Source organism: Procambarus clarkii, chromosome 89, assembly GCF_040958095.1.
Source record: "Procambarus clarkii isolate CNS0578487 chromosome 89, FALCON_Pclarkii_2.0, whole genome shotgun sequence".
In the NCBI taxonomy this organism is placed as follows: Eukaryota; Metazoa; Arthropoda; class Malacostraca; order Decapoda; family Cambaridae; genus Procambarus; species Procambarus clarkii.
The window spans coordinates 4,402,517-4,426,912 of NC_091238.1; the positions used below are offsets into that span (position 1 = coordinate 4,402,517).

Sequence of the window (24,396 nt, forward strand, 5' to 3'; positions counted from 1 at the left end):
TTAAACATGCAATATTTTTGGCTACAATAGTATTATTGCTATTTTGTATAACTAAGATAAAGGCATTGTCAAAGTACAGAGAAAAGAATATTGTACAGTGTTTGTGCTCCCTGAAACGGAAGCAGCGAAGCCCCACTCGCCCTCCATCCCCACAATATACAGTTATACACAACTGATTGGTTGTAATGCACAACACATACCTACCAGTATTAGTATCTGTGCGTCACACTATCGAGAGAGAGGAAAACTGACTCGGGTTGAGCGCCATCCGTCAGCAGCCCCAGCTTTGAATAATTCTGCGATGCCATTCGTACGATAATTATTTTTTCAAGGCCACCACACAGGGATTTGTTTGGAGGGCCGGATGAAATTATGTGGCGGGCCGGATGTGGCCCGCGGGCCATAGTTTGGAGACCCCTGATCTATGCGAACAAGCCTGAATGGTCCCCAGGACTATATGCGACTGAGACTGAGTAGACATCATCTATGTATGTACTTTTCCCGAATAAAAATTTGAATTTTGAATTTGACATGTATGTGGGTGGGATATTGCGTGGTTATAAATAGGAGATGCCTCGTATGGGCCAATAGGCCTTCTGCAGTTACCTTAATTCGTATGTTCTTATATAACATAATGATGTTATATAAGAATATAAGGTTCAGGTTCATGATACAGGTTCAGGAGCTTGTACACCAATTGATTGACAGCTGAGGGGCGGGACCAAATATCAAAATCAAAAATCAAAATCAGAATCAAAATGTTTATTCAGGTAAAGTACATACATACACTGTGAGATACAAACATTGATGGATTTATTGATAGAGCTAGTATATATAAAGCCTAAAGCCACTATTACGCAAAGCGTTTCGGGCAGAAATAGTCGAAGCTCAGCCCCGTAAGCACAACTAGGTGAGTCCATTGGCATGACCATTAGGGTGTGCGCCATCTATATTTTGACAGCAGCACTACACATTAACCCCGCGTTATTCTATATCCAATACATGAGTGTTATGGTCAGTTGCTAGTCTATATATGTTTCTGGACAAAGTAAGTGATGTGAGGCTTGTTGCGGGCCAAGATCGGTAGTAACTGTTTGTATTGTGTTGGACGAGGGTGTGTTGGCCAGTGTGGTAGACTAGCGGGTAAGTAGCGAGTCTTGTAGCTTTTTAAAGCGCGTCTTTGTAATTCATTTGTGCTAATAACCAATTTTAGGCTATTTAGTTAGGTTTTTTTGAGATTTATTTAATGGGTATCGCTAGTAATATAAAGGGGGGGGGGGGGGAGGGAAATTGTGTAGATAAAAGTAAATTACCTGTGTAAGCTACATACGGTTTGAAACATAATTGCTCAGATCGTTATCTTGCGGAATAACTTAAGCTTTTTTAGGGTTGATGGATGTTAATCTTCGTTTGAAGAGCTGTTAACTTGACAGTTAAGGAAAGTTCCAGCTGTGTCTAGGTACAAGTGACAGGATGAACCCAGCGGGTTTTCTTCCTCTAGGCGAGTGTTGTACATGCTGCTATGGCGGTATGTCCTCTCACAGGATGAGTGGCGCTGCCCAATACTGTCACTATGGTGGTGTGTCCACTCACAGGATGAGTGGCGCTGCCCAATACTGTCACTATGGCGGTGTCCACTCACAGGACGAGTGGCGCTGCCCAATACTGTCACTATGGCGGTGTGTCCACTCACAGGATGAGTGGCGCTGCCCAATACTGTCACTATGGCGGTGTCCACTCACAGGATGAGTGGCGCTGCCCAATACTGTCACTATGGCGGTGTGTTCACTCACAGATGAGTGACGCTGCCCAATACTGTCACTATGGCGGTGTCCACTCACAGGATGAGTGGCGCTGCCCAATACTGTCACTATGGCGGTGTGTCCACTCACAGATGAGTGACGCTGCCCAATACTGTCACTATGGCGGTGTGTTCACTCACAGGATGAGTGGCGCTGCCCAATACTGTCACTATGGCGGTGTGTCCACTCACAGGATGAGTGGCGCTGCCCAATACTGTCACTATGGCGGTGTCCACTTACAGATGAGTGGCGCTGCCCAATACTGTCACTATGGCGGTGTGTCCACTCACAGGATGAGTGGCGCTGCCCAATACTGTCACTATGGCGGTGTCCACTTACAGATGAGTGACGCTGCCCAATACTGTCACTATGGCGGTGTCCACTTACAGATGAGTGACGCTGCCCAATACTGTCACTATGGCGGTGTCCACTTACAGATGAGTGACGCTGCCCAATACTGTCACTATGGCGGTGTCCACTCACAGGATGAGTGACGCTGCCCAATACTGTCACTATGGCGGTGTCCACTTACAGATGAGTGACGCTGCCCAATAAACTCGCCCCTCGGGCAAAATTAAAAAAAAGTGCCAGAACCCTTAGTGACCTTGGAAAGGCCATATAGTCATGGTCTTGACAATTCCCGCACTTTTGAAAGCGGTTTAAACAGTACGGCTTCGGCGGTTTCATAGGCTTATACCTATGTGGGAACATGTCCTAGCAACCACGTTAGACGCTTAATCTGATTGTTTTGAGCTTTTAAAAAGCCTCTTCAGCAGAGGCCGTCCCTTTAATTACGCCTAACGTGCGGCTGGAGTTTTTAAGTGTACTTCTCGGTTAAGGACAAAGACAAAAGGTCATGTATCAAATAGATTAGGGAAAGTTTGAGGTCTATCTAAAACTGTCAGAAGTGATAACGGAGATAACTAGGTTTTTATTCTGTATTTAGTAAACATTATCAGCCGAACAAGACTTTGGGAGTACAGGTTGGCTAATTCAGCAGTTACCAGGGAGGATGGTGGTTTATTTAAACAAATGGTAACTAGTCTGATAGTTTTTGCCAGGGTGCTTAAAAAAAGGGCAGCTTTGAGAGGTTTATCACTTATTAGTCAGGCAGTACTAGACGTGTGAAGGTACTAATGTGGTACCAGTTTCAAAGGAAAACGAAAATTTGAAAGGATTTTTTTTATAAATTATTCTAAGGTTACCTGATCAACCAGGCTGTGACTCATACGTCAGGCTGCGAGCAGCCAAGTCGAACAGCCTGGTTGATCAGTCCAGCAACCAGGAGGCCTGGTCAACGACCGGGCCGCGGGGACGTTAAGCCCCGGAAGCACATCAAGGTAAGGTTTAATTTCCTTGTCAAATTAACGGCCAATTAGCTTAGTCTATTGTGGGAAGTTGCTTTAATCTTAAAACTACAAATACTTGTATTCCTCTTGGAAAAATCATACATAAATTGCATAGTTTTACTATTAGCTGTTAATGATGTAACACTTGCATAGTTGATGAAATAGTGATAAGGTTTGTGATGTGTACCATGACTTTAGCAAAACTTTTTTTGATAGTGCCAAATGGGAAAAAAATGATAAAGGCTCAAAATATTGGGTGGTGTATGAAGTCTAGAGCATTGCTATACCAAAGTGGTTAGTATAAATGGTGTTAAAGGAAATATTGTTGGTGCCTCAAGGCTATTCTGGGACCTCGGTTGAAGATGTTGGAGCAGGAATAATTGCAGAATTGCAAAAAAAAAAAAAAAAATCGGGAAAGAGATACTTGCTATCACTTAGAGAGGATGGTTTTCAAATGGTATAATTGCCAGATGCAGTCTAATGCTGACAAATACAAGGTTTTGAGGCTAGGAAATGATAGTACAGATAAGAGCTAGATGGTGTGGATTAAAAGAGGGACCAGAGTTTGATAAAAAATGCATAAATGTTCATAATTGGGGCAAATGGGACGGTGATTTGTCAAAGCACTAGTAATAAAATGCCTGGTATTCTCCAGGTATCTTGCTCTTGTTAAAGCCCCATTTAGGTGATGCAGTTCTGGTTGGCATGCTATAGAACGGCTATAAAATAATGCATTCAACGTAGGATGAGTTAACCCCACAAATTGGAAAAGTGTTGTATGAGAAGATTGAAAAGGCATAAATGCATGCCTCTAAAAAGGCAAAATTAGTGACATGATAGGTGAAAAAGTGGACAAATGGACATAAGGGAATATTAATGGGGTATTAAGAGTATGCACAAGACGACCCCGAAACAAAGGGTATGAATCGGATAGTTTAGCTTTAGGAAAGACCTGGGTAAATACTAGTTCGACAAAAGGGTTTTGGTTGAACAAATTAACGCGTAACAATGTGGAAGTGGGATCTCTAGATAAATCCACAAGGGCCGTGATGAGGATTGTAACCTGCGTCAAAGAGCATCACTCTGCTTTAATAGACTGAGCACATGGTAAAATCTTTTACCATGTCGTAGCTCAATCGATTAAGGCAGCGTCTGGGATGCTCTCGGACGCAGGTTAGAATCCTCTTCACGGCCTTTGTGGATTTGTTCATCTAATGCATCACGTTGTGATTTGTGATCCCTAGATAGTTTCAAGCGTAGGTAAATTGTTCAGTATAAGTGGGTGGATATAAGGAGCTGCATTGTATGGGCAACAGCCCTTCTGAAGTTGCCTTCATTCTTATTTTCTAACCTGCTTAGGCCTAGTTTTAATCGGAAGCTAATATGGCTATTAACTAGAAAGTTAATTAAAATATTTCCATAGTGACAGCCAAAGTTGATAACAATGTATACTGTTGACTGAAGTTAAATAGGTATTGCATCACCATACCAAAGCTTTAATCTTGGTAATCTAGTTTACAGCACTCCTTACTTACAGAACGACAGCTGAAACGGCTGAAACGTCGGGAAGAAACGGAGGAGACCAATATTAACAAGACCTCGTCGTGGATAGTCGTTAAGGACAGGGGTCTTGAAGACCTTGACAAGGCTGCCTACAGACGCCCTAAGGACAGCAAATTCATTTGCCGTGTTGGACGACAAGTGCTGTGGTGAGCCTGCAGTTCACTCGAAACGGAAATCGGTAGGAGCAGCGAAGCGCAGACCCCTCAGGCTGCTCAGAAAGTTAAGGAGGTAGTTTTAATTAGTTTAGTTCATTTATTATGCACCCCATACCCATCTTGTGGGCGGTAGTGGAAAGGGTTACAGAGGCACATAATGGGCTCAGGGACTGAACCCCACAATTCATTTAGCTAAGCAAGTTAAAATCTTGATGAGCTAGTTACAAAATTCAATGTCATCACATCAACAATGGGTTCGAGATCGACCTAAAGTACAGCTTCTAAATTAAGCAACTGACATATGTGGAGAGCTAGTGTCACAAGTTGTTTGTCCTGCACACCGCCCCCCATCCAGTGGGAAGCGGTGGATAGGTTACAATCACTTAGTTACTACCTACAGTTAGCAAACTGGGGATATTTGGCTAAAATTTCTGGTAGCAGATCATTTTGAATGAAATATTGACACATCGCTGGAACATTGGTTATAGAATTGTCTCTAAATTCACGTATCTTTCGGCACTCCATCACAGTGACGGAGGGTGTGCGAATAATTTTGTTGACAGTTTACATTTGGTCAGGTCTACATCAGCAGATAATGAGAATTCCCAGAGATACTTGTAACAGTCTAAGCCGAGCAGTAGTAACATCTAGAAGTCTGCTGGTTTTATTGGGTACCAACGCGAATTTTGGTTGGGAGATTCCCAGGTGAAGTATTTAGACAGAACGTTTTGTGCCAGAGATAGGAGGAACAGATTAAGGGTTTGCTATCCGGGAGCTGGAATTGGTGATATTATTGGAAACATGAATGATATGACGGGAAATGGGAACAAACCCATTATTTGTATTAGTGCAGAGGGTAATGATGTTGGAGTGAGGAACTAATAGATTCAGGACAGCCATTGAATTAGTTAGGAGCAAGGGAGGAATCCTGATCCTATGTCCCTTCAAAGAAAGGGAGTGGGTAATGAATAGATGTTGAGGCTACTTGGTGTCACTTGCCGGCTGGAAAGATATTGCAAATCAAATGCAATATCTTAAATAGACAACTGGAAACACTTCTATGGAAGAAATGAAATGTGTGCTCATGATGGGGTGCATCTATCGAGGGCTGGGGTTGTTGCAAACTCGTTGGAACCAGTGGTTAGAGGTGTTTGTTTGGGTTTAAACTGTTAGTAGTGTTATGGGAATTGATTTGGAGGAAGGAGGTAATAAAAGTTTGTGTTCGTGGGAGAAAAGAATTGGCAAAATGATCAGGGAAAGAAAAGGGCCTCAAAATAACAATTCACTTAGGGTATATTGCACTAACAGTAGAAGTCTAAGAAATAAAATTAACGAATTAAATGCTCTTGTCTGCACAGAAAAAAAGATTATTGCACATGCCGAAACATGGATAAATGTGAAAATAGAGGACTATTAGCTGAACATAAAATAAATGGATTTAAACTATATCAGATATATTAGACGAGGGGGAGTAGCCATGTATGTTGGGGACAATTTGAAATGTAGTCTCAGAGGGAATAAAAACTGAGCCACCCGCAAACTATTTGGATAGAATTAAAAGAAAGCAAATATTATAATAGGAGTTATATATTGGCAACCAAATTTAGACAGAATGGAAGCAAAGCTGGGATGAAATATCTAGAGCTTCTAGATCTAACAGTATTTATCATGGGTGACTTTAACTTTAGTGAAATAAACTGGTTGAACAAAACGGAATAGTGAAGCAGAAGATATTCTAGAATTGAAGATTGTTTTCTTACGCAACACATTAAGGAACCAACGCGGGAAAATATTTTAGATTTAGTGTTAACTAACAGGGAAACAAATTAATGACATCGAAATAGGGAGTGAGCTAGGGAACAGTGATCAGAGAAGTCAGATTTAGCATAGAATGGAATAGACCTGTAGGAGAAAATTTTGTTAGTGCCAGATTTTAGGAAAGCGGATTTTAATAGCCTAAAATTTTTTGGGTCAAATAGATTGGGAAGTCTTGGGTGTGGGCTGGTCTTGGAGACATGAACCCAGCAATAGGTGACGTAAAAGGGGATTTCGATGTAGATTTAATATATAAATTGTTTAAGAATATTCTAAACAAAGCACAGGAATGTAGTATACCATACAAATTGAATAGATCAAATACTAATGACCCAAAGTGGATAACAAAGAATTTAAAGAACCTTATAGGTAAAGAGAGCTTGGTACAAAAGGATTAAAAATGGGGAGGTCACTTTAGAACGGAATTCATAAAACTGGTTAGAAATGTTAGATAAGGAAAGCAAAAAAAACTATGAAGTTCGCATAGCAGAGCAAGTAAAGTAAAATTCTAAAGGGTATTTTAAATTATATCGAACTAAGACTAGGGAAAGGATAGGTCCATTAAAAACTGACAGGTCAAATAAAGGACAATGACAGAGATTAGTATTTTTAACAAATATTTTATCTGTATTTACTAAAGATTGCTAAATTGCCTTCTGGTGCCCCATTTGAAAACTGATCCACTTTGTGTTTAAATGTTTTGAGTGAATTTCATTTCTTTGGTCCTGCATAAATTTACTCAAAATATTCCTAAAATTTGCCATTTTTGTTAGTCTTTAATTAAATTGTATTTGCAGGTGGTAAATTGTTTCGGCTGCTACAGCTCTCCAGCCCAAGTTGTTGACTGGCTAGTCTTTGACTGCCTCCCAACATGTGTGGTCCTGAGCTGATGTACCCTATGGCGAAGAGTGAGGCACTAGTTTCCTGAAGTAATGTATAGCATGAGATGGCACCCATTCTAAACAGCAGCCGGCACCAACTCTGGCCGACGTTGGAGTAGACAAGACCCAGATCCTGTGGGGAGGAAAAGTCTACACTAAACTGTAAAAGGTACAGATAATCTGACCTCCCCCCCCCCCCCCTTGGCAGTTTCTCGGGTACCCCCTCTTTTCCATTTCCTTATTTTGTAAAGCTTTATCTTAAACGGCGGCATAGCTTGGCACTCGTGGCTTTAGTGGGACAGTTCCATTGGATTGTAACTGTGGGTGGGGGAAGCATCTCTAGTTTTGTTCTGCATTGTAGTGTCTTTAAACCATTTTAATGTTGCACTCAACTTATTGTTCTTGACAGTTTTTGCAAACTTATAGATTTTCAGTGTGAAGAAATTGGTACCATCCTGTCTGACTTGCAATGTACCGTTTTTATTAATAGCAGTTTCATAAAGGACTTATTGCCTGGTATTAAATATCCTCTAAAGCAGATAAAATCGGTAAAGTGTCCATGCCTTGGTATGATTAGTTGGGCGAATGAGTGTTGTATAACTGATTTCTAAAGTGTAAACTTATATTTTCAGGGTGTTGGTTTTTCTCACTGAAGCTACCACTCGTGCAATTATGATTGGTGATTGTGACTTAGTCCTCGTGATCTACGGCAAGGTAATATTTTTAGCATTTATGTTATGCTGCACATGTTAAGCTTTAGTTTTAAATTAGCTTGTCTTCAAATTACATGTGTTGATGACCATATTTGTATGGGCTTCATACCCTTCACTTTAACATGAATTAACATCCTTAAGTCAGGCCAAAAAATAGAATATATGGTTCTGCGACGTTTAGTAATTTGTAAGACCTTTTCACTATTTTTAAACTATTGGTTTTTATCCATTGTAAGTTATTAAATGTGCTTTAACTTACCAGTAGTGTGGTAGGTGTGGAAAGCTTTAAAAAAATCCAGAGTTGCTGGAGCTCCTATATTAGGAGCTTAATTTGCAAAGTAAATTTGCATGATAGCCTTGTTTATATAATTTTGGGGGAACCAACACTTTAAATATTTAATGGAAATGGTGACTGAATCCTACTTTAGATACCATAAAATAACCAGAGCAAAGTGTACTTACAAAAGTAGGCAATTGTTCCATTAAATTTAGATAAAATTAATCAGTTTGGTAGTTCCAGGGAGATTTGTGTAGTCGGTCAGTCTTTACTATTGTGAAATGTAGTTTTATTAATTATGCCAATGCTACTTTTTATATTGCGAGAATTTGCACCTGTTTCCTAAGATTGACAGCATGAGGTGAATCTTCCAGCTTCGGTCTTGGGAAGTTGTAAATAATTAGGTAATATAACTTTTATTTATTTAAAATTAAATTAAAGTGTAGCATAGGCTTGTATCTCCCTTGTGAGTTGTGAAACCCATATATATTTCCTTGTCAAAATACTTTAAAGGTTGTAAGTTGTGCCTATTGTAATTTAGCATTAACGTATTCAGTCTTAAAGGGCATGACAATGATTAGGTTTATAATCTAGTATCTTGGCATAGACAACAAAATTGATTCTACTAATACTAAATTGTATAATTATCAATTAACATTGATGCACAATGAATGTGGTACTGCAGTTTAATAATTATGGTCCACAATTTTGTTATAAATTTGAGTGAATATTTCCAGAAAGTTGACTGTGGCCATACCTGTTGGAGTAGTAAAGACAAACGTTCAAATTGCTCTTCTTGATGTAACCCCCAAGCTGTAGGCTGCTGTTATTTTAAGAGGTAATCTTGTTTTACTTATGGAAAACTGGCCACTGTAATGATTAATCTCTACTCGATATACAGGCTCGATAGTCTCTGTAGTAAATATACTCTATTGTCAATGAAGTACAAAAGTCTTAGGTGATCCATTGGCTGAGGAAAATCAAAGTTCATTGAAATAAATTTATTGAGGTAAAATCCAACAAGGGATGAGGTAGCTAAGGCAGTTCATAACTTGTCCTTATTGGTAGTTCAGTAATTTTTTAGCTATGTTGCATAATAAAAATTAAATGGTTGTTAAAATGTTCATTACACACACCATAATGGCCGTCAGATGTTAAATGTCAGACTAAGGGGTGAGATTAGTGGTAAATGTGACATTGATCAGTGCAATGTTACTAGATTCTTGAAACTTTCCCTTGCATGGTCAAATTTATTATGAAATTATTTTAATTTGTATCTTTTGGTTTGGTGTGCAAATGTTATTGTAAGGTTCATAAACTTTCTAATGCGACTTGTTATACTGAGAGCACTTTATGAATATTAAAGTACTTAAGTTCATAATTTGTAAGCTTAATAGTAACAAAGTATACTAAAATGCATTAATATTTTCTCTTGACAGGTGGAGACGCATTATCTGAAATGGCTGTTGCAATGTATTGAAATTAAATTTTATTAAAAACTCTGGGTTAGTTGAAGTCACTTATTGTAAATAGTGATAAATTGTGGTATTTTAGTTTTCTCTAATTTTATTGAAACGAGCTTTTTTCAGTGTTTTTGGAATGTTTAATAAGGTTCTTGGCACCATCTGTGTCTTGACTACAAATTTACTTGTTACTAGATTATAAATATATTGGTGTTCTGGGCAGTTTATCTTGTTTGAGCAACAAGGTGATGCAAGGCAGTTTTTTTCCCAACTTGGCTGTAGTTGTTAAAGCCAAACGTAACTTAGAAACGTTGGTTGCAAGTTTGTAGTGTGGTGCATGGGATTGAAGGAATAATCACCGCTCCACATTGATAAGATAGATTCCTGTTGCATTAAAGTCGGCAAGTTGAATAAATGTTTTGGAAAATATTGTAGTTATAATATTGTACAACATTGTGTTAATTAGAATAATTATCATAACTTGGTGAAAGGGTGGTTATTATATTGGTTTTCGATTTTATAATGACTCTATTATAGAAAATTTTTGTATTTGAAGGTAGTTAAAATCTAATTTATATATTACCTGTTGGTAATATAGTCGCCAAGATCAAACTTAAAGTATACAAGGCATTATAACAAGTCTTTACCAAAGTTCATGTATATTAGGATACTTAATGTAGGTGTACATAAGCTAAAAGTTGAAAAAATGTTAATAGAACACAATTGTATAGATTATCATTGCCCATACTGTAGATATTAGTGATAAGTTTTCTACTAAATGAGGTCCATCTCCCTTTCTGGCTGTCGTTGTCGTGACGTAGAGTAGGGGGGGGGTAAACGCACAACTGTCAGATTAGTTTCACTTCACATCTGCAAGGTGACAATCTTTCATAATTTCACATTCAATGATCTTGTAAAACAGACACATTGATTTTAAAAAACAAACCTCACTTTTGATAGACCCTTTAGCCACCTATCATTCTTGCTGGTGCCAGGTGCCCTGTTGAAGAGTACATCCCCCCCCCCCTTTCACTCATTGTAATAAGTGAGGCAAGTTCGAGCACGGTGCCCTCAAATGCACAAGTCTTCGTTTCTCTCTGCCCCATGTGTGGGGACGATAGCCACTCTAAGACTGCTCATATCCCCCGGGCTCGCTACCTGCATTGCGGCGAGGCCCACCCTACATTCTCTCGCACGTGTATCGACTCAAAGCTTGAAGTAGTCCTTAACTTGAAACACCAGGATCATTTGACTTTTCCCGAGGCAAAGACACGGTTTGCAGTGTCCACCCCTTCACTGGCGTATCTTATGCTCGCACGTTGTTCTACCTCTCGTCCTTCCCACCTTTGTCCCACAACCATTTCTAGGCCTTGGACCCGAACATGCCCACCACCTTCCCTGTTCCTTTACGTCCTGGGTCGGAAGGTCTCTCGTGAATCTCCTTCTGGATTCCCCCCCCTTTCCTACCGTGTCTGCCAAGTCATTTCGTTTTCCCCGATCCTTCCTGTCCCTCCCCACTACCTCTTGGCCCTCCACGTCGCCTGTCTGTCCAGGCTGATGTCCATCATCCTCCCAGCAATCTTGATGTTGTTCACTCCCATTCTTCACTTAAGACCCTAGTCAGTCGGCCAGTACGATGTTACTGGAACACCTGTCCGTCAGAAACGTAAGCCTGGCTCCTCTCCATCCTCCTCCCCCTGCGGGTAAGAAAAGAGACGGCATTCCTTTCTTCCTCGCCCCATAACTATTGCTTACTCCCCATTTTATTGGTTGGGGCCCCCCTGTCCCTAATGTGGAAGTTTATTTTGGCCAAATTTCCTCTTGGTCGCTGACCTAGAGTTTCTACCCCCTATCCTCCTGGCCTTGACAGCCCCCCCCTCCCTGAACCCTGTCAATCTGCCTCTGGTGTCTTACTCTTTTTTTCCCTCCATTCTTACTAAGTTAACCCATGGCCCGCTAAACCTTATTCTGATCTTTAGCTTTTTTAATATGCTGTGTTATTTACCTTTGTTCTGTTGCTGTCCTTTTATTTTTTTGATAATGTCAATTCCTCAATGGAATATTCATGGGTTTTATGCCAACTCCCATGAACTCCAACTTCTGTTTAGGTTTCACCACTTTGTCTCTGGGAGCCGATGCTTGGTGCTCGTCGTGATAACTGTCGTGGTTATTCCTTTCTTCCCCTTCCCCCCCTCCTTATCTTGCTGGGGCCCCCCCCTCCCCATCCGGCCCGTTGGCGTCGTGAGGGGGCTTGGTGGACGGCTGCCGGAGTGTGATGCTCCGTTGGGCAGTCCTCTGTCCTTTTCTGGCCTTGCACTCCTGCTGCTGTCTTCTCCAATGGTGCCGGATCACTTTTCCTTTTCCTTATGTTTCGTTTTTCTCCCCTTCTCCTATCTGCTTGTTGTTTCCTGCCGACCTTTTGCTTGTTTTGGATTATTTCTTTGGACTTCTTCTATTTTGGCGCCCGGGTGCTTGTTCTACGGGTGCTCTTGCACCCGTAGAACAGTAGTACCCAACGTCTGAGCGAGGAGAACCTTTTGTCAATCCTCCTTTCGTCACTGAACCCGATCTCGACGGACTGACGGTTCTTAAGGTGGCGTTTGTGGGGCGTATACTCACGACGCACCCCTAGGAGGCCCCGCCATGATCGGCGATAGCTTCCTGTTGGGTGTCCTGCCTCTAATTGTGGCTCCATGGTGGGTATGGGGGCACATTCGTGGATGAATTTGTCACTTTTCGTCTCTGTCGTTGAATGTTTCCGTTGTACCCTCTCGGGCTCGGGGTGGGCGACCAAGCCCCCGAGTCGGCCTGTATTGGAAGACTGGGCTCTGTAGCCCTTGCTGCGTTGGGCCCCGACCTTGCTCCTCCTTTGACCGTCCTGGCTTCTTCCCCCAGCTCCCCTCCCTCTGTGGTTGGGTCGAGCCTCCAGCCCCCAGTGGTGACCACTTCGTCCCCTGGTGCGGCTAAGTCTTTCGTTGTGACTACTGCGCCTTTTGACCCCTCTCTCTCTAGGGGTTCTCAACGCCGTTCGCGCCCCAACCGCACTCGCTCGATTCCTTCCCGTGGATTCTCGACTCCTTCATGTTCCAGGGCTCGTGTATCTCAGGTTGCCCGCAGTGTCTAGCCCGCCTTCAATTTGCTCCCGTGCCCATGATGTTCAGAGGTGTACCGCTCTTTCGGCTGTCTTTGGATGGTTTTTGCACTTGAGATTTTGGGGGTCGGTCATGGTCCTTGCCTCTATGGGACTATTGTCTGTCACGGGCCCTCTGCTGCTTTGTGTTGCTTTGGGACTTCTGAAGCGACCGGCTGTCATTGTCGGCTTGAGCTCTGCAGGGCTGCCGTCTCCCGGGTTCTTCCCTGTTTTCCTTCTCTGTGGGTAGTTTTGAGATATATACAAGAGTTACATTCTTGTACAGCCACTAGTACGCGTAGCGTTTCGGGCAAGTCCTTAATCCTAAGGGTCCCTGGAATACGATTCCCTGCCGCGAAGAATCGTTTTTTCATCCAAGTACACATTTTACTGTTGCGTTAAACAGAGGCTACAGTTAAGGAATTGCGCCCAGTAAATCCTCCCCGGCCAGGATACGAACCCATGACTTAGCGCTCGCGGAACGCCAGGCGAGTGTCTTACCACGGAGACTGCTAGTTAGCTTTAGGGATCCGACAGGGCTCCCCACGGAAAACCAGCACTAAATGTAATGAAACACCAGTACTGGGTGAGCCCCAGTGACTCCCTGACTACCTCCCTCCCTCTGATCAGTGGTTTTCATCATTCAAAGAACTGGGTGGTGAGAGCCTGCAACCCGTCTTCACACTAGGATGTTTAAAGCAGCGGCTGTCCTCCCCAGACACATTCATAAATTTTAATGTACTGTGTATTAAAAATTGGATTGTTCTCTTGTATAAATGAATATTATACATAACAAATTTATGTATAGTTAGGCGTAGGTTAGGTTAGGTGTTTAGGTTCTGTTGGCGATTATTTGTATTTGAAGTACGTGGGTGAAGCATTTATAGAATGGTTGTTCGAACACAGAACGTGAGTGAAACCCCTTGTTCCGGAAGTGTTTGGCCGTCATCAGTTGTGAGTCGTGTGTAAATTGCTTTTCAGTCATTAACAGGGGATTTGGCAGCTGGATTATCGAGATTGGATCTTTGTAAGCGAGGACGGGCTGTGGCTTGACTTGCCTAGGCCGGCTCCCCCTTCTCCCCTGTGGGGGATTGGAGCTAACGAGTGGGTAGGGGGGGGGGTTTGCTTGTTTGCTTTCGGTAGAGTTCTTTTTGTGCTTGTGAAGACGTAGCTCGCAATTTTTAACTAGACTGGTTTATTTTGATAAGCATACTTTTGGGTATGTTTGGTCCTTTTCTGGTCGATAACAAAATGACATACTTTAATGTAAAGTGTTCATGGCCTTCTCTTCTCTGAGGGGGGGGGGGTTACCTTACCTTGAGGTGCTTCCGGGGCTTAGCGTCCCCGCGGCCCGGTCGTCGACCAGGCCTCCTGGTCGGGGGGGGGGCAGGTTCTGGCTCATGGTCCCTGGTAGGCTTACAAAGTGGTTGCTTTCTGTGGTTGCAACCACTCAAGGTTGATCACTGCGACTGATCACACTCAAATAGTATAGCACTTGATCAATGATATAACATCAGGGAGCCTGCGGGCTCATCCAGAAACTGGCGTTTCATTACGTTCATCGCTGTTTTTTTTCTTGAACTTTCTCAATTTTATTAGCTTCTCCCTTTAGTGTTTACCCCTTCACTCCTAAGTTTTGTCTGAAATGCTGTGAGTAGCAGTGGCTTCATTAGTTTGTTACTCATGTCCCCACAATTCTACATTACTACTATGTTCTTCGTACACACATTCTTTTGAATAAAAAAATTAAATTGAATTTGAATATTACAGTTTTGAAACAAATGGTGATGAGCCCTAGACTCTGATGAAATTTCTGAAACTCTCAAAATTGGGTGAATAGGTCTAATCCAAGGTGACAACAATGTCTTAAAAACTATAAGCTGATTGTGCATCATCAAAATCTGCAAAGAGTTAAGTTTAGAAGACATGCAGTGTGTAGATAAATGTGTTCAACACAAATTTAGTGTTGGACACTCCTACTTCTTGCTGGACCATTGTATAATTTGGTCCTGGACTCACTGGAAGACAAACAATATACTGACAGAGTATTTTTAGACTTGTGAATTAGTTTGGCAAATGTGATATTGGTATAATTGGACTTAAATAAAGGAATAATGAGAAAAGTGTAAAGATGGTTGTTTTTTTCAGCAGCCTCGTGGAGCCTCCACGAGGCTCGTAGGGGGCCTCGTAGCCTGGTGGATAGCGCGCAGGACTCTTAATTCTGTGGCGCGGGTTAGATTCCCGCACGAGGCAGAAACAAATGGGTAAAGTTTCTTTCACCCTGAATGCCCCTGTTACCTAGCAGTAAATAGGTACCTGGGAGTTAGTCAGCTGTCACGGGCTGCTTCCTGGGGGTGGAGGCCTGGTCGAGGACCAGGCCGCGGGGACACTAAAAAGCCCCGAAATCATCTCAAGATAACCTCAAGATAGCCTCTTGTCACATTAAGCTCTGTCTACCAGGGTACTACTGTACTTTCCTCAATACTCTTTTTTTTTCACATACCTGAAATACTCAAATTATAGTGCTGCATTATCTTTTGTTGAGGACACTTAGATCTGCATCCGTATACAGTAGCAAACTTCTATACACTTAGATAACCCTTAGTCTTACAGCGGGCCATAGAAAATGGTATGATCCTTGAAGAAATTCCAACTGCTACTACTGTACTGTGAAAAAACAAAAACATTAATACATAGGCCTATGTCCATATATAACCTATACATAGACAAGAGACTGACGCAGGCGATGAGTCACAATAACGTGGCTGAAGTAGTTTGACCAGACCACACACTAGAAGGTGAAGGGACGACGACGTTTCGGTCCGTCCTGGACCATTCTCAAGTTGATTGTATCAATACAATCGACTTAAGAATAGTCCGGGACGGACCGAAACGTCGTCGTCCCTTCACCTTCTAGTGTGTGGTCTGGTCAAACAAGAGACTGACCTTCAGCTCCCACGTACAACACATAACCAAAAAAGTTTTAAAATGGTCTGTATACTTTCTAAAATCAGATATTATGTTTCTCACTCTTCTCTCATTATACTATACACTAATCTATCCCTATCTTACATACGGTATCTGTGCATGGGGTTCAACCACTGCAAATTACCTCAAGACTATCCCCCCTTTCCCCTCTATATGGGAGTCGGTCGGCCGAGCGGACAGCACGCGGGACTTGTGATCCTGTGGTCCTGGGTTCGATCCCAGGCGCCGGCGAGAAACAATGGGCAGAGTTTCTTTCACCCTATGCCCCTGTTACCTAGCAGTAAATTAGGTACCTGGGTGTTGGTCAGCTGTCACGGGCTGCTTCCTGGGGGTGGAGGCCTGGTCGAGGTCCGGGCCGCGGGGACACTAAAGCCCCGAAATCATCTCAAGATAACCTCCCTATCCGGCCCGTTGTCGCCGTGAGGGGGCTTGGTGGGCGCCTGTCGAAGTTTTTTAAGCCTTTATGTTATGGTAAACCCCCTCATGGTCTGTGGACCTGTCCACCTGGGCTGTTCTTGCTGGTGGCAAGTTTCAGAATGCTGAAAGCTGACCTCTGCCAGGTGGCCAGCCACAGCTTCTGGCCTACATGCGGTCTCGGTCTTAATCCGATGGAAGACCATGTAAACGTAAACCCCTGACACACCAGGAAGGGAGAGGGAGGTACCAGGGAGTCACTCTTAACCCAACAGAAAGGGGCATTTCATTAATTTTAATGCGGGTTTTCTGAGAGGGCTTTCTTAGTGGTTCCTTGTTGCTATCTCACCACAGAGAACAAAAACTCAAGGGATCTGCTTGAGCACAAGACCACAGAGTGCCACAGGGTCAACACACTTGGCCACTCAAGGGATCACTAGGCCACAGAGTGCCACAGGGTCAAGAACACTTGGCCACTCAAGGGATCACTAGGCCACAGAGTGCCACAGGGTCAAGAACACTTGGCCACTCAAGGGATCACTAGGCCACAGAGTGCCACAGGGTCAACACACTTGGCCACTCAAGAGATCACTAGGCCACAGAGTGCCACAGGGTCAAGAACACTTGGCCACTCAAGGGATCACTAGGCCACAGAGTGCCACAGGGTCAAGAACACTTGGCCACTCAAGGGATCACTAGGCCACAGAGTGCCACAGGGTCAACACACTTGGCCACTCAAGAGATCACTAGGCCACAGAGTGCCACAGGGTCAAGAACACTTGGCCACTCAAGGGATCACTAGGCCACAGAGTGCCACAGGGTCAAGAACACTTGGCCACTCAAGGGATCACTAGGCCACAGAGTGCCACAGGGTCAACACACTTGGCCACTCAAGGGATCACTAGGCCACAGAGTCAACACACTTGGCCACTCAAGAGATCACTAGGCCACAGAGTGCCACAGGGTCAAGAACACTTTGCCACTCAAGGGATCACTAGGCCACAGAGTGCCACAGGGTCAAGAACACTTGGCCACTCAATGGATCACAAGACTGGTGGAGCTTTACTGAAGTTACATAATTTTTTTCCATACAACATTGTATCTCTTTTTTTTTCACTGCTTTATTTTAACAAGATTTTGATGTTTTGAATGTATTAAAACACTGTATACAGAAATTCATGTTTTATTGTTTATAATAATAATAGAGGTTGATTGACTAGTATAGTATTTGAATACATAGGGTACATCTTTATCTTTATTATAAATATTATAAACAAATTAAATAGATGACTAAACGTATTAACAAAAAATTAGTCATCTTTAGGCTTCCTTCTCTTTGCCATATAGCCTGCCAAAGTAGCTCCAATTCCTGCTGACACAGTTGCCATTATCCCAGGACCAAACACGCTAACTTCTTGTGCTAGTCCTGCTAAGATTGGAGTTGTCATGCGTGCCACAGCCGGGATACATTGTCCAAACCCAGTTACTGAACCTATCTGAGGGAGAGAAAAAATAGATTAACAAATGTGTACACACCATTATTAATCTCTTGTGCCTGAAACAACCAAATTGACCTTACACTGACCTCGTAACGTGTTCTCCATCCGGAGTGACTCTGGTGTAATTACCTAAGTGTAGTTACAGGATGAGAGCTACACTCGTGGTCTTCCCAACACTCATTGTTGTATAACGCGTTCAAACTACTGACTGTTTTGGGCCAATCAAGGACCTCCACCACCACCTCACCTACCTTGTTCCAACCGTCTACTTCTCTGTTTGCAAAAGTGATTTTTCTTATATTTCTTCGGCAGCTTTATTTAATGAATTTAAATCTATGACTTCATGTTCTTGATGTTCCAGCTCTCGGGAATTCTTCTTCCCTTTCAATTTTATCGATTCCCGTTACTATTGTTGCAACCCGTTCTCGCAAATTCGTAAAGTCAATATTGACTTATTAACTACGTGCATAGGTGATATACTAAACATAATAGATACCCTTAAAAAGATTCATAGAAAACACCGACCTTACCTAACCTTGTTAGTATCTTAAGATAAGCATCTTATTGCTTCGTAATTACAATTGTTACTTAACCAATACCTATTATAGGTTAGGTAATAATTGTAATTACGAAGCTATAAGATGCTTATCTTAAGATACTAACAAGGTTAGGTAAGGTCGGTGTTTTCTATGAATCTTTTTATGGGTATCTATTATGTTAAGTATGTCACCTATGCACGTAGTTAATAAGTCAATATTGACTTATTAAATTTGCGAGAACGGGTTGTATTTTATACATAGTGATCATATTACCTCTTTTTTCTTCTATCTTCTTGTTTTGGCCTATATAATGCCTCTACCTCACAGGTCTTGTCCTTCAGTTCTGAGAGCCATTTAGTTACAGGTCTTTGCACCGGTGTACAGTATATCTGTACTTGCTTTTAAATACAAGTTTAAGTTTTTAAGTTTGTTTTTAAGTCTGTTTGTTCATGAAGCTGATTTTATGCTATGTAGTGAGATGATGTGCTTTAGTGGTGAGTTGAGGAACAAACTGAAAAAGTGAAACTTGCGTGAGTTGCTGTGAAAGATACTAGAGCCTGTAAAGTGGCAGACTCACTTGACGAGCCAGGAACTGCTTATAAAAAAAGTAGACTCATAGATTCTTCAATAAAGCAATTATTGCCTTTTATCATAAGTATTACTTGAATATAAAGGATCTGATAAAACTAGATAGTTTTCTCCAAGGAGTGCCGGACCAACCGGGCTGTGGTGGGTATGTGGGACTGCGGGCCGCTCCAAGCAACAGCCTGGTGGACCAAACTCTCACAATTCAAGCCTGGCCTCGGGCCGGGTTTGGGGAGTAGAGGAACTCCCAGAACCTCATCTTGAGGTTATCTTGAGAAGATTTCGGGACTTTTTTTTTAGTGTTCCCGCGGCCCGGTCCTCGACCAGGCCTCCATCCCCAGGAAGCAGCCCGTGACAGCTGACTAACACCCAGGTACCTATTTTTACTGCTAGATAACAAGGGCATAGGGTGAAAGAAACTCTGCCCGTTGTTTCTCGCCGGCGCCCGGGATCGAACCCGGGACCACAGGATCACAAGTCCAGCGTGCTGTCCGCTCGGCCGACCGGCTCCCCCCCCCCCATCAAGCAGGTTTGATTACAAAATTTTTAGTAAACCACTCTTAGTTATATGTTCCTAGTCACCCATGTACTTTTATTAGAGAATTCTAATGGTAGCTCCTTGGCTCTTGATGTCTAGCAAGCTCCACCCAAATCAATCCCCACAAGACCCCTTTCGAGTCATATGCAAAATTACCGGGGACTAGAGGCCCAAATGTGGCCCCTTTTAATGAGGCACAATGCAAGGGATCATTTACAGTCTCCGTGGTGTAGTGGTAAGACACTCGCCTGGCGTTCCGCGAGCGCTATGTCATGGGTTCGTATCCTGGCCGGGGAGGATTTACTGGGCGCAAATCCTTAACTGTAGCCTCTGTTTAACGCAACAGTAAAATGTGTACTTGGATGAAAAAACGATTCTTCGCGGCAGGGGATCGTATTCCAGGGACCATAGGATTAAGGACTTGCCCGAAACGCTACGCGTACTAGTGGCTGTACAAGAATGTAACAACTCTTGTATATATCTCAAAAAAAAAAAAAAAAAAAAAAAAAAAAAAAAAAAAAAAAAAAAAAAATTAATCGTTAGCAAAGGCTGCCAGAAAGGCAGGCAAATCAAAATCACAACAGTAAGGTAAGTCATGGAATGTGTGACAATGAAGCCCAAGATTCATGAACCACCTGCCGGTGAAGCAACTCTACTAGTAGTTCCACCTGTGCAACACCAGAATTCAAAATTCAAAAATTCAAAATTCAAATGTTTATTCAGGTGAAGTACATACATACAAGAGGTGATACAAATATTGATGAATTTATAGATAGAGCTAGTAAATACAATGCCTAAAGCCAAAGCGTTTCGGGCAGGAAAAATATTAAAGACTAAGACTTAATACTATTTGAGATTAAAGTATAAAATGTGTTCAGAAAATATAAAAATAAAAAAGGGGGGAACATGGCAAAAAAAACAGCAGAAATACCATTTGGTCGACAAACAGCATTGTTTAAAAATAACAGACATGGGTTGACATTATAGGGGTAAGGTAGCTTACAGGGAGTTGATTAGATAGTGTTTAGTTTTTATCTTAAACTGGTTGAGAGAGGTACAGTCTTTAACATGACTGGGAAGGTCATTCCACATTCTGGGGTCTGCTCACCTTTACGAATCCACTAAACTCAAAAATTCAAAACCTTGGTCATAGTGCCTGGCACTTAAGTTAAAAACGTTTGCTGTAATGATCCTCTTTCTACCCCAGTGCCTTTCGGGTCTCAGTTTCTCGGATAAAAACTAGCCATCCTACCTTGAGGTCTGGCAATCCAGCAGCGAGGCGGCCGCATAATTCCGGGCTTAACCGGCAGACATAGGTCTGGCAATCCAATAGTGAGGGCGTCTGCATAATAATTCCGGGCTCAACCGGCAGACATAGGTCTGGCGATCATAATAATTCCGGGCTCAACCGGCAGACATAGGTCTGGCGATCATAATAATTCCGGGCTCAACCGGCAGACATAGGTCTGGCGATCATAATAATTCCGGGCTCAACCGGCAGACATAGGTCTGGCGATCATAATAATTCCGGGCTCAACCGGCAGACATAGGTCTGGCGATCATAATAATTCCGGGCTCAACCGGCAGACATAGGTCTGGCGATCATAATAATTCCGGGCTCAACCGGCAGACATAGGTCTGGCGATCATAATAATTCCGGGCTCAACCGGCAGACATAGGTCTGGCGATCATAATAATTCCGGGCTCAACCGGCAGACATAGGTCTGGCGATCATAATAATTCCGGGCTCAACCGGCAGACATAGGTCTGGCGATCATAATAATTCCGGGCTCAACCGGCAGACATAGGTCTGGCGATCATAATAATTCCGGGCTCAACCGGCAGACATAGGTCTGGCAATCCGATAGCGAGGGTGGCAGCTTAGGGCGGCTGTATAATAATTCCGGGCTTATCCGGCAGGCCAGAATTAAAAAAAAAAAATCCGGCGGCGAAGGAGGCTGCATTAAAATTTTTATGCCTAACCCGTAGACAATATTTCTGGCCAATCCAACTCGAGGGCGGATACTGAATAGATAAAATTCCCCGGCTTAACCGGCAGACTTAACCTAGTCTGGCAAGCTAGCGGCTAGGGCAATGGTATATAAGAATTCCGTATTAATCGTCGGACAATCGTCTGTCAATCCAGCAGCGTGGTGAGCTGCATAAAAAATCCTGGCTTAACCGACAGATAATAATTCTGGCAATCTATCAGCGATGGAGGCTGCATAAGAATTCCGTCTTAAACAGCGGACAATATGTCTAGCAATCCAGCAGCGTGTTGAGCTGCGTGAAAAGGTTCCGGGCTTAACCGGCGGACAATATTTCCGGCAAACCAGCATCGAGGATACTGAATAAAAATTCTCGGGCTTAACCGGCAGACAATAATTCTGGCAAGTTTAGCGGCGCGGGCAAGGCTGTATAAGAATTTCGTCGTAATCAGCTGACAATAGGACTGTTGGCTGCATAACATGTTCTGCCTAGGCATGACCTAGCTGGCCTGGCTAGAGCGGCTGCAGGCCGCGTGGGAAACAGCGCTGGGCACACGCCGACACTTGGGAGGAACCTAGCTTTTACATTTAGAACATAAGATAACACATTACCTTGGAGAAAGTTGAGTACTGTAGACCGACCCTAGCTTTTCAGCTTGTGAGGTTGAAGGGTCACCGGAGATAAAGTCAACCAGGGTGGGGCTGTGATCGTGGTACAATCGTAGTTTTCATGGCTTCTTGAAGTCCCAAGAACACAAGAGTCCCAAGTTATTCCTTTTTCTTGCGAAGCGAAGCGTGTTTGTAGCGTTTGTAGAAAAATTTTTTTCTTTGACTTGTGAAGCGGGGCGAGGCTGTAGCAAGAAAGAACGCATGTCCCCTCCTCACTTCTTATATAGGCCCCCCGCGGCGCTCCGCACGCTGCGCTGCGGATCGCGCTGTGCAACTGTCTTCTCCTCCATCAGAAATTCCTCCGCATTCCTACGTAATGCAGCGGTTATTTTCTGGGTGATACCCGGAGGCTCTCCAGCAACCCTCACTCCCTCCGGTTTGCGTTTGTGATATTCAGCCTCTGAACTGGGGTTGGGTAGCCGGCGCTGGAGGTGTGGTACCTGTTTAACCAGCTGTAGTTTGCTTTGGGATTCCTACCTTTCTGGGTGCCTGACCTGGTACATGGCAGACATAAACTGCTTTCAACTACATGGGGGTGTCTATCGGTCATTGTTCCTCATGCCTCTCTGAGGGGGGCCCCACGATCTAGCTCGTGGTCCCCGGTAGGCCTAGGAGTCCATTGATTGACTGTTGCCAGGGGTCTTATATTTACACATCAGCCTGGTATAGCTCCGGGTAGCCTCCGGGTCTCACCCAGAAAATGGCGTTGCATTACATTCTACTGTGTTTTTTTTTAGATTGATATGAATGCTATCTGGGAACACAGTTATCTGGACTGATATGAATGTATTAGACCCCTGCCATCAGTCAAAGAATGAAGTTTTTAGGCCTACCAGGGACCATGAGACAGAACCTGGCCCCCTCAGAGAGGCATGAGGAGCAATATCCTATAGAAACCCCCATGTGGTTGGAAGCATTCTAAGTCTACCATCGACCAGGTCAGGCACCCTGAAAGGTAAGCAGCCCAAAACAAACCCCTATTCTGGTTAAGAAATTGCTGCTGAAAGTCGAATTAGTGGAGAGAACTCCCCAAATGAAAACGAGCATGACATCACCACGTCACTGCGGCGCTGCCTGCACAGCTCTCCCTTCCCTGGGAGGGAAAAGGGGGAGCCCCAGACCCATGCACCGGCTGTCCACACCTCAGTTCTGTGGCTGATGTGAGGCTGGCAAGGTCTGGTCTTTCTGACTTGAGTCTATCATCATTTGTATGGTGAGCAGGTGACTTCATTGATGGTGTCCCAGCTGCGTGCTTCATCTCGGCGGCAGTATGATGTTTCCTGGCGGTCCTTCTAGTATTTCTTGTCCCTTCGTCGGTTTACTTCGGTCTCTGTTCGGGTTGTTTTGTCCTTTCTTTCGTGGTTGTTTCAGGATCGTCATCTTATGCCGAATATTGTCGCCTCGTATTAAGCGGCGCTGGCAGAGCCGCTGCAGCTTGTGTTCGGCATTGATGTTACTTCTGCACCGTTCCACAAGCTGTCTCAGGCATTGTTTCACCTCTGGCCTGCTCATGTGCCGCCTTAGCCATCCTGGTCTTTGGATCAGGTGTTATCTTTTCTCTCTCTTTCCTTCGGTTTGTGGTGGCCCCTTCAGTTCAGAATTTGTTTCTCCTAGGCTCTTTTCATGTTGACATTGGCCTCTGGGGGTTGGGTCAAGGAGCTTCATGCTATCCTCCGGCACAAGGGTTTCTGCTCCTTTGGTCCTGGTAGAAGGTTTGTTTGTTTGCAGCCATCTCCTTTTCTGGTGAAGAATGAGACTGCTGCTTTCTGGAGGGGTCCTTGGGTTGTTAATGCTTTGTTGGTTCAGCCGGGGGTGCATCATGTATTGTGTCCGGTCAGGGCTCTCAGCCATTACCTGTGCGCCATGGCCGCCTTGCCAGGGACGCACCCTGGGTTGACCCCGGATTCCCTTCTCCCCTGTTCCAGGGTTCGTGTCTCTCAGGTTGTCCGCAGGGTTATTCGGTCCAGCCAGCCTGTGGTCTATCCCGTACCCACGACGTTCGTAAGTTTGCTGTGCTGGCTGCCGTCT

The 24,396-nt window shown here is 43.5% G+C and overlaps 1 protein-coding gene and 1 long non-coding RNA gene across 7 annotated transcripts in view; one reads left to right on the plus strand and one right to left on the minus strand.

Annotated features, from left to right (window-relative positions):
* The first annotated feature begins 1,085 nt into the window (after positions 1 to 1,085).
* Positions 1,086 to 15,820, plus strand: LOC123773427 (uncharacterized). Of its 2 annotated transcripts, XR_011225764.1 has the most exons (6): positions 1,086 to 1,143; positions 4,689 to 4,942; positions 7,482 to 7,734; positions 8,198 to 8,279; positions 9,293 to 9,393; positions 9,995 to 15,820. It is a non-coding gene; the product is annotated as an uncharacterized lncRNA (long non-coding RNA). The 2 variants fall into 2 exon arrangements; XR_011225765.1 differs by lacking the exon at positions 4,689 to 4,942 and having other exon boundaries at positions 1,099 to 1,143.
* A 1,897-nt stretch (positions 15,821 to 17,717) lies between these two features.
* Positions 17,718 to 24,396, minus strand: part of LOC123773426 (major facilitator superfamily domain-containing protein 9) — a 91,065-nt gene continuing 84,386 nt past the window's right edge. For all 5 annotated transcript variants that reach the window (XM_069317854.1, XM_069317853.1, XM_045767182.2 and 2 more), the window contains one exon: positions 17,718 to 18,046. In XM_069317854.1, the coding sequence (XP_069173955.1) occupies positions 17,861 to 18,046 (186 nt within the window). In that variant the 3' untranslated portion in view covers positions 17,718 to 17,860. The remainder of the gene's footprint in view (positions 18,047 to 24,396) is intronic.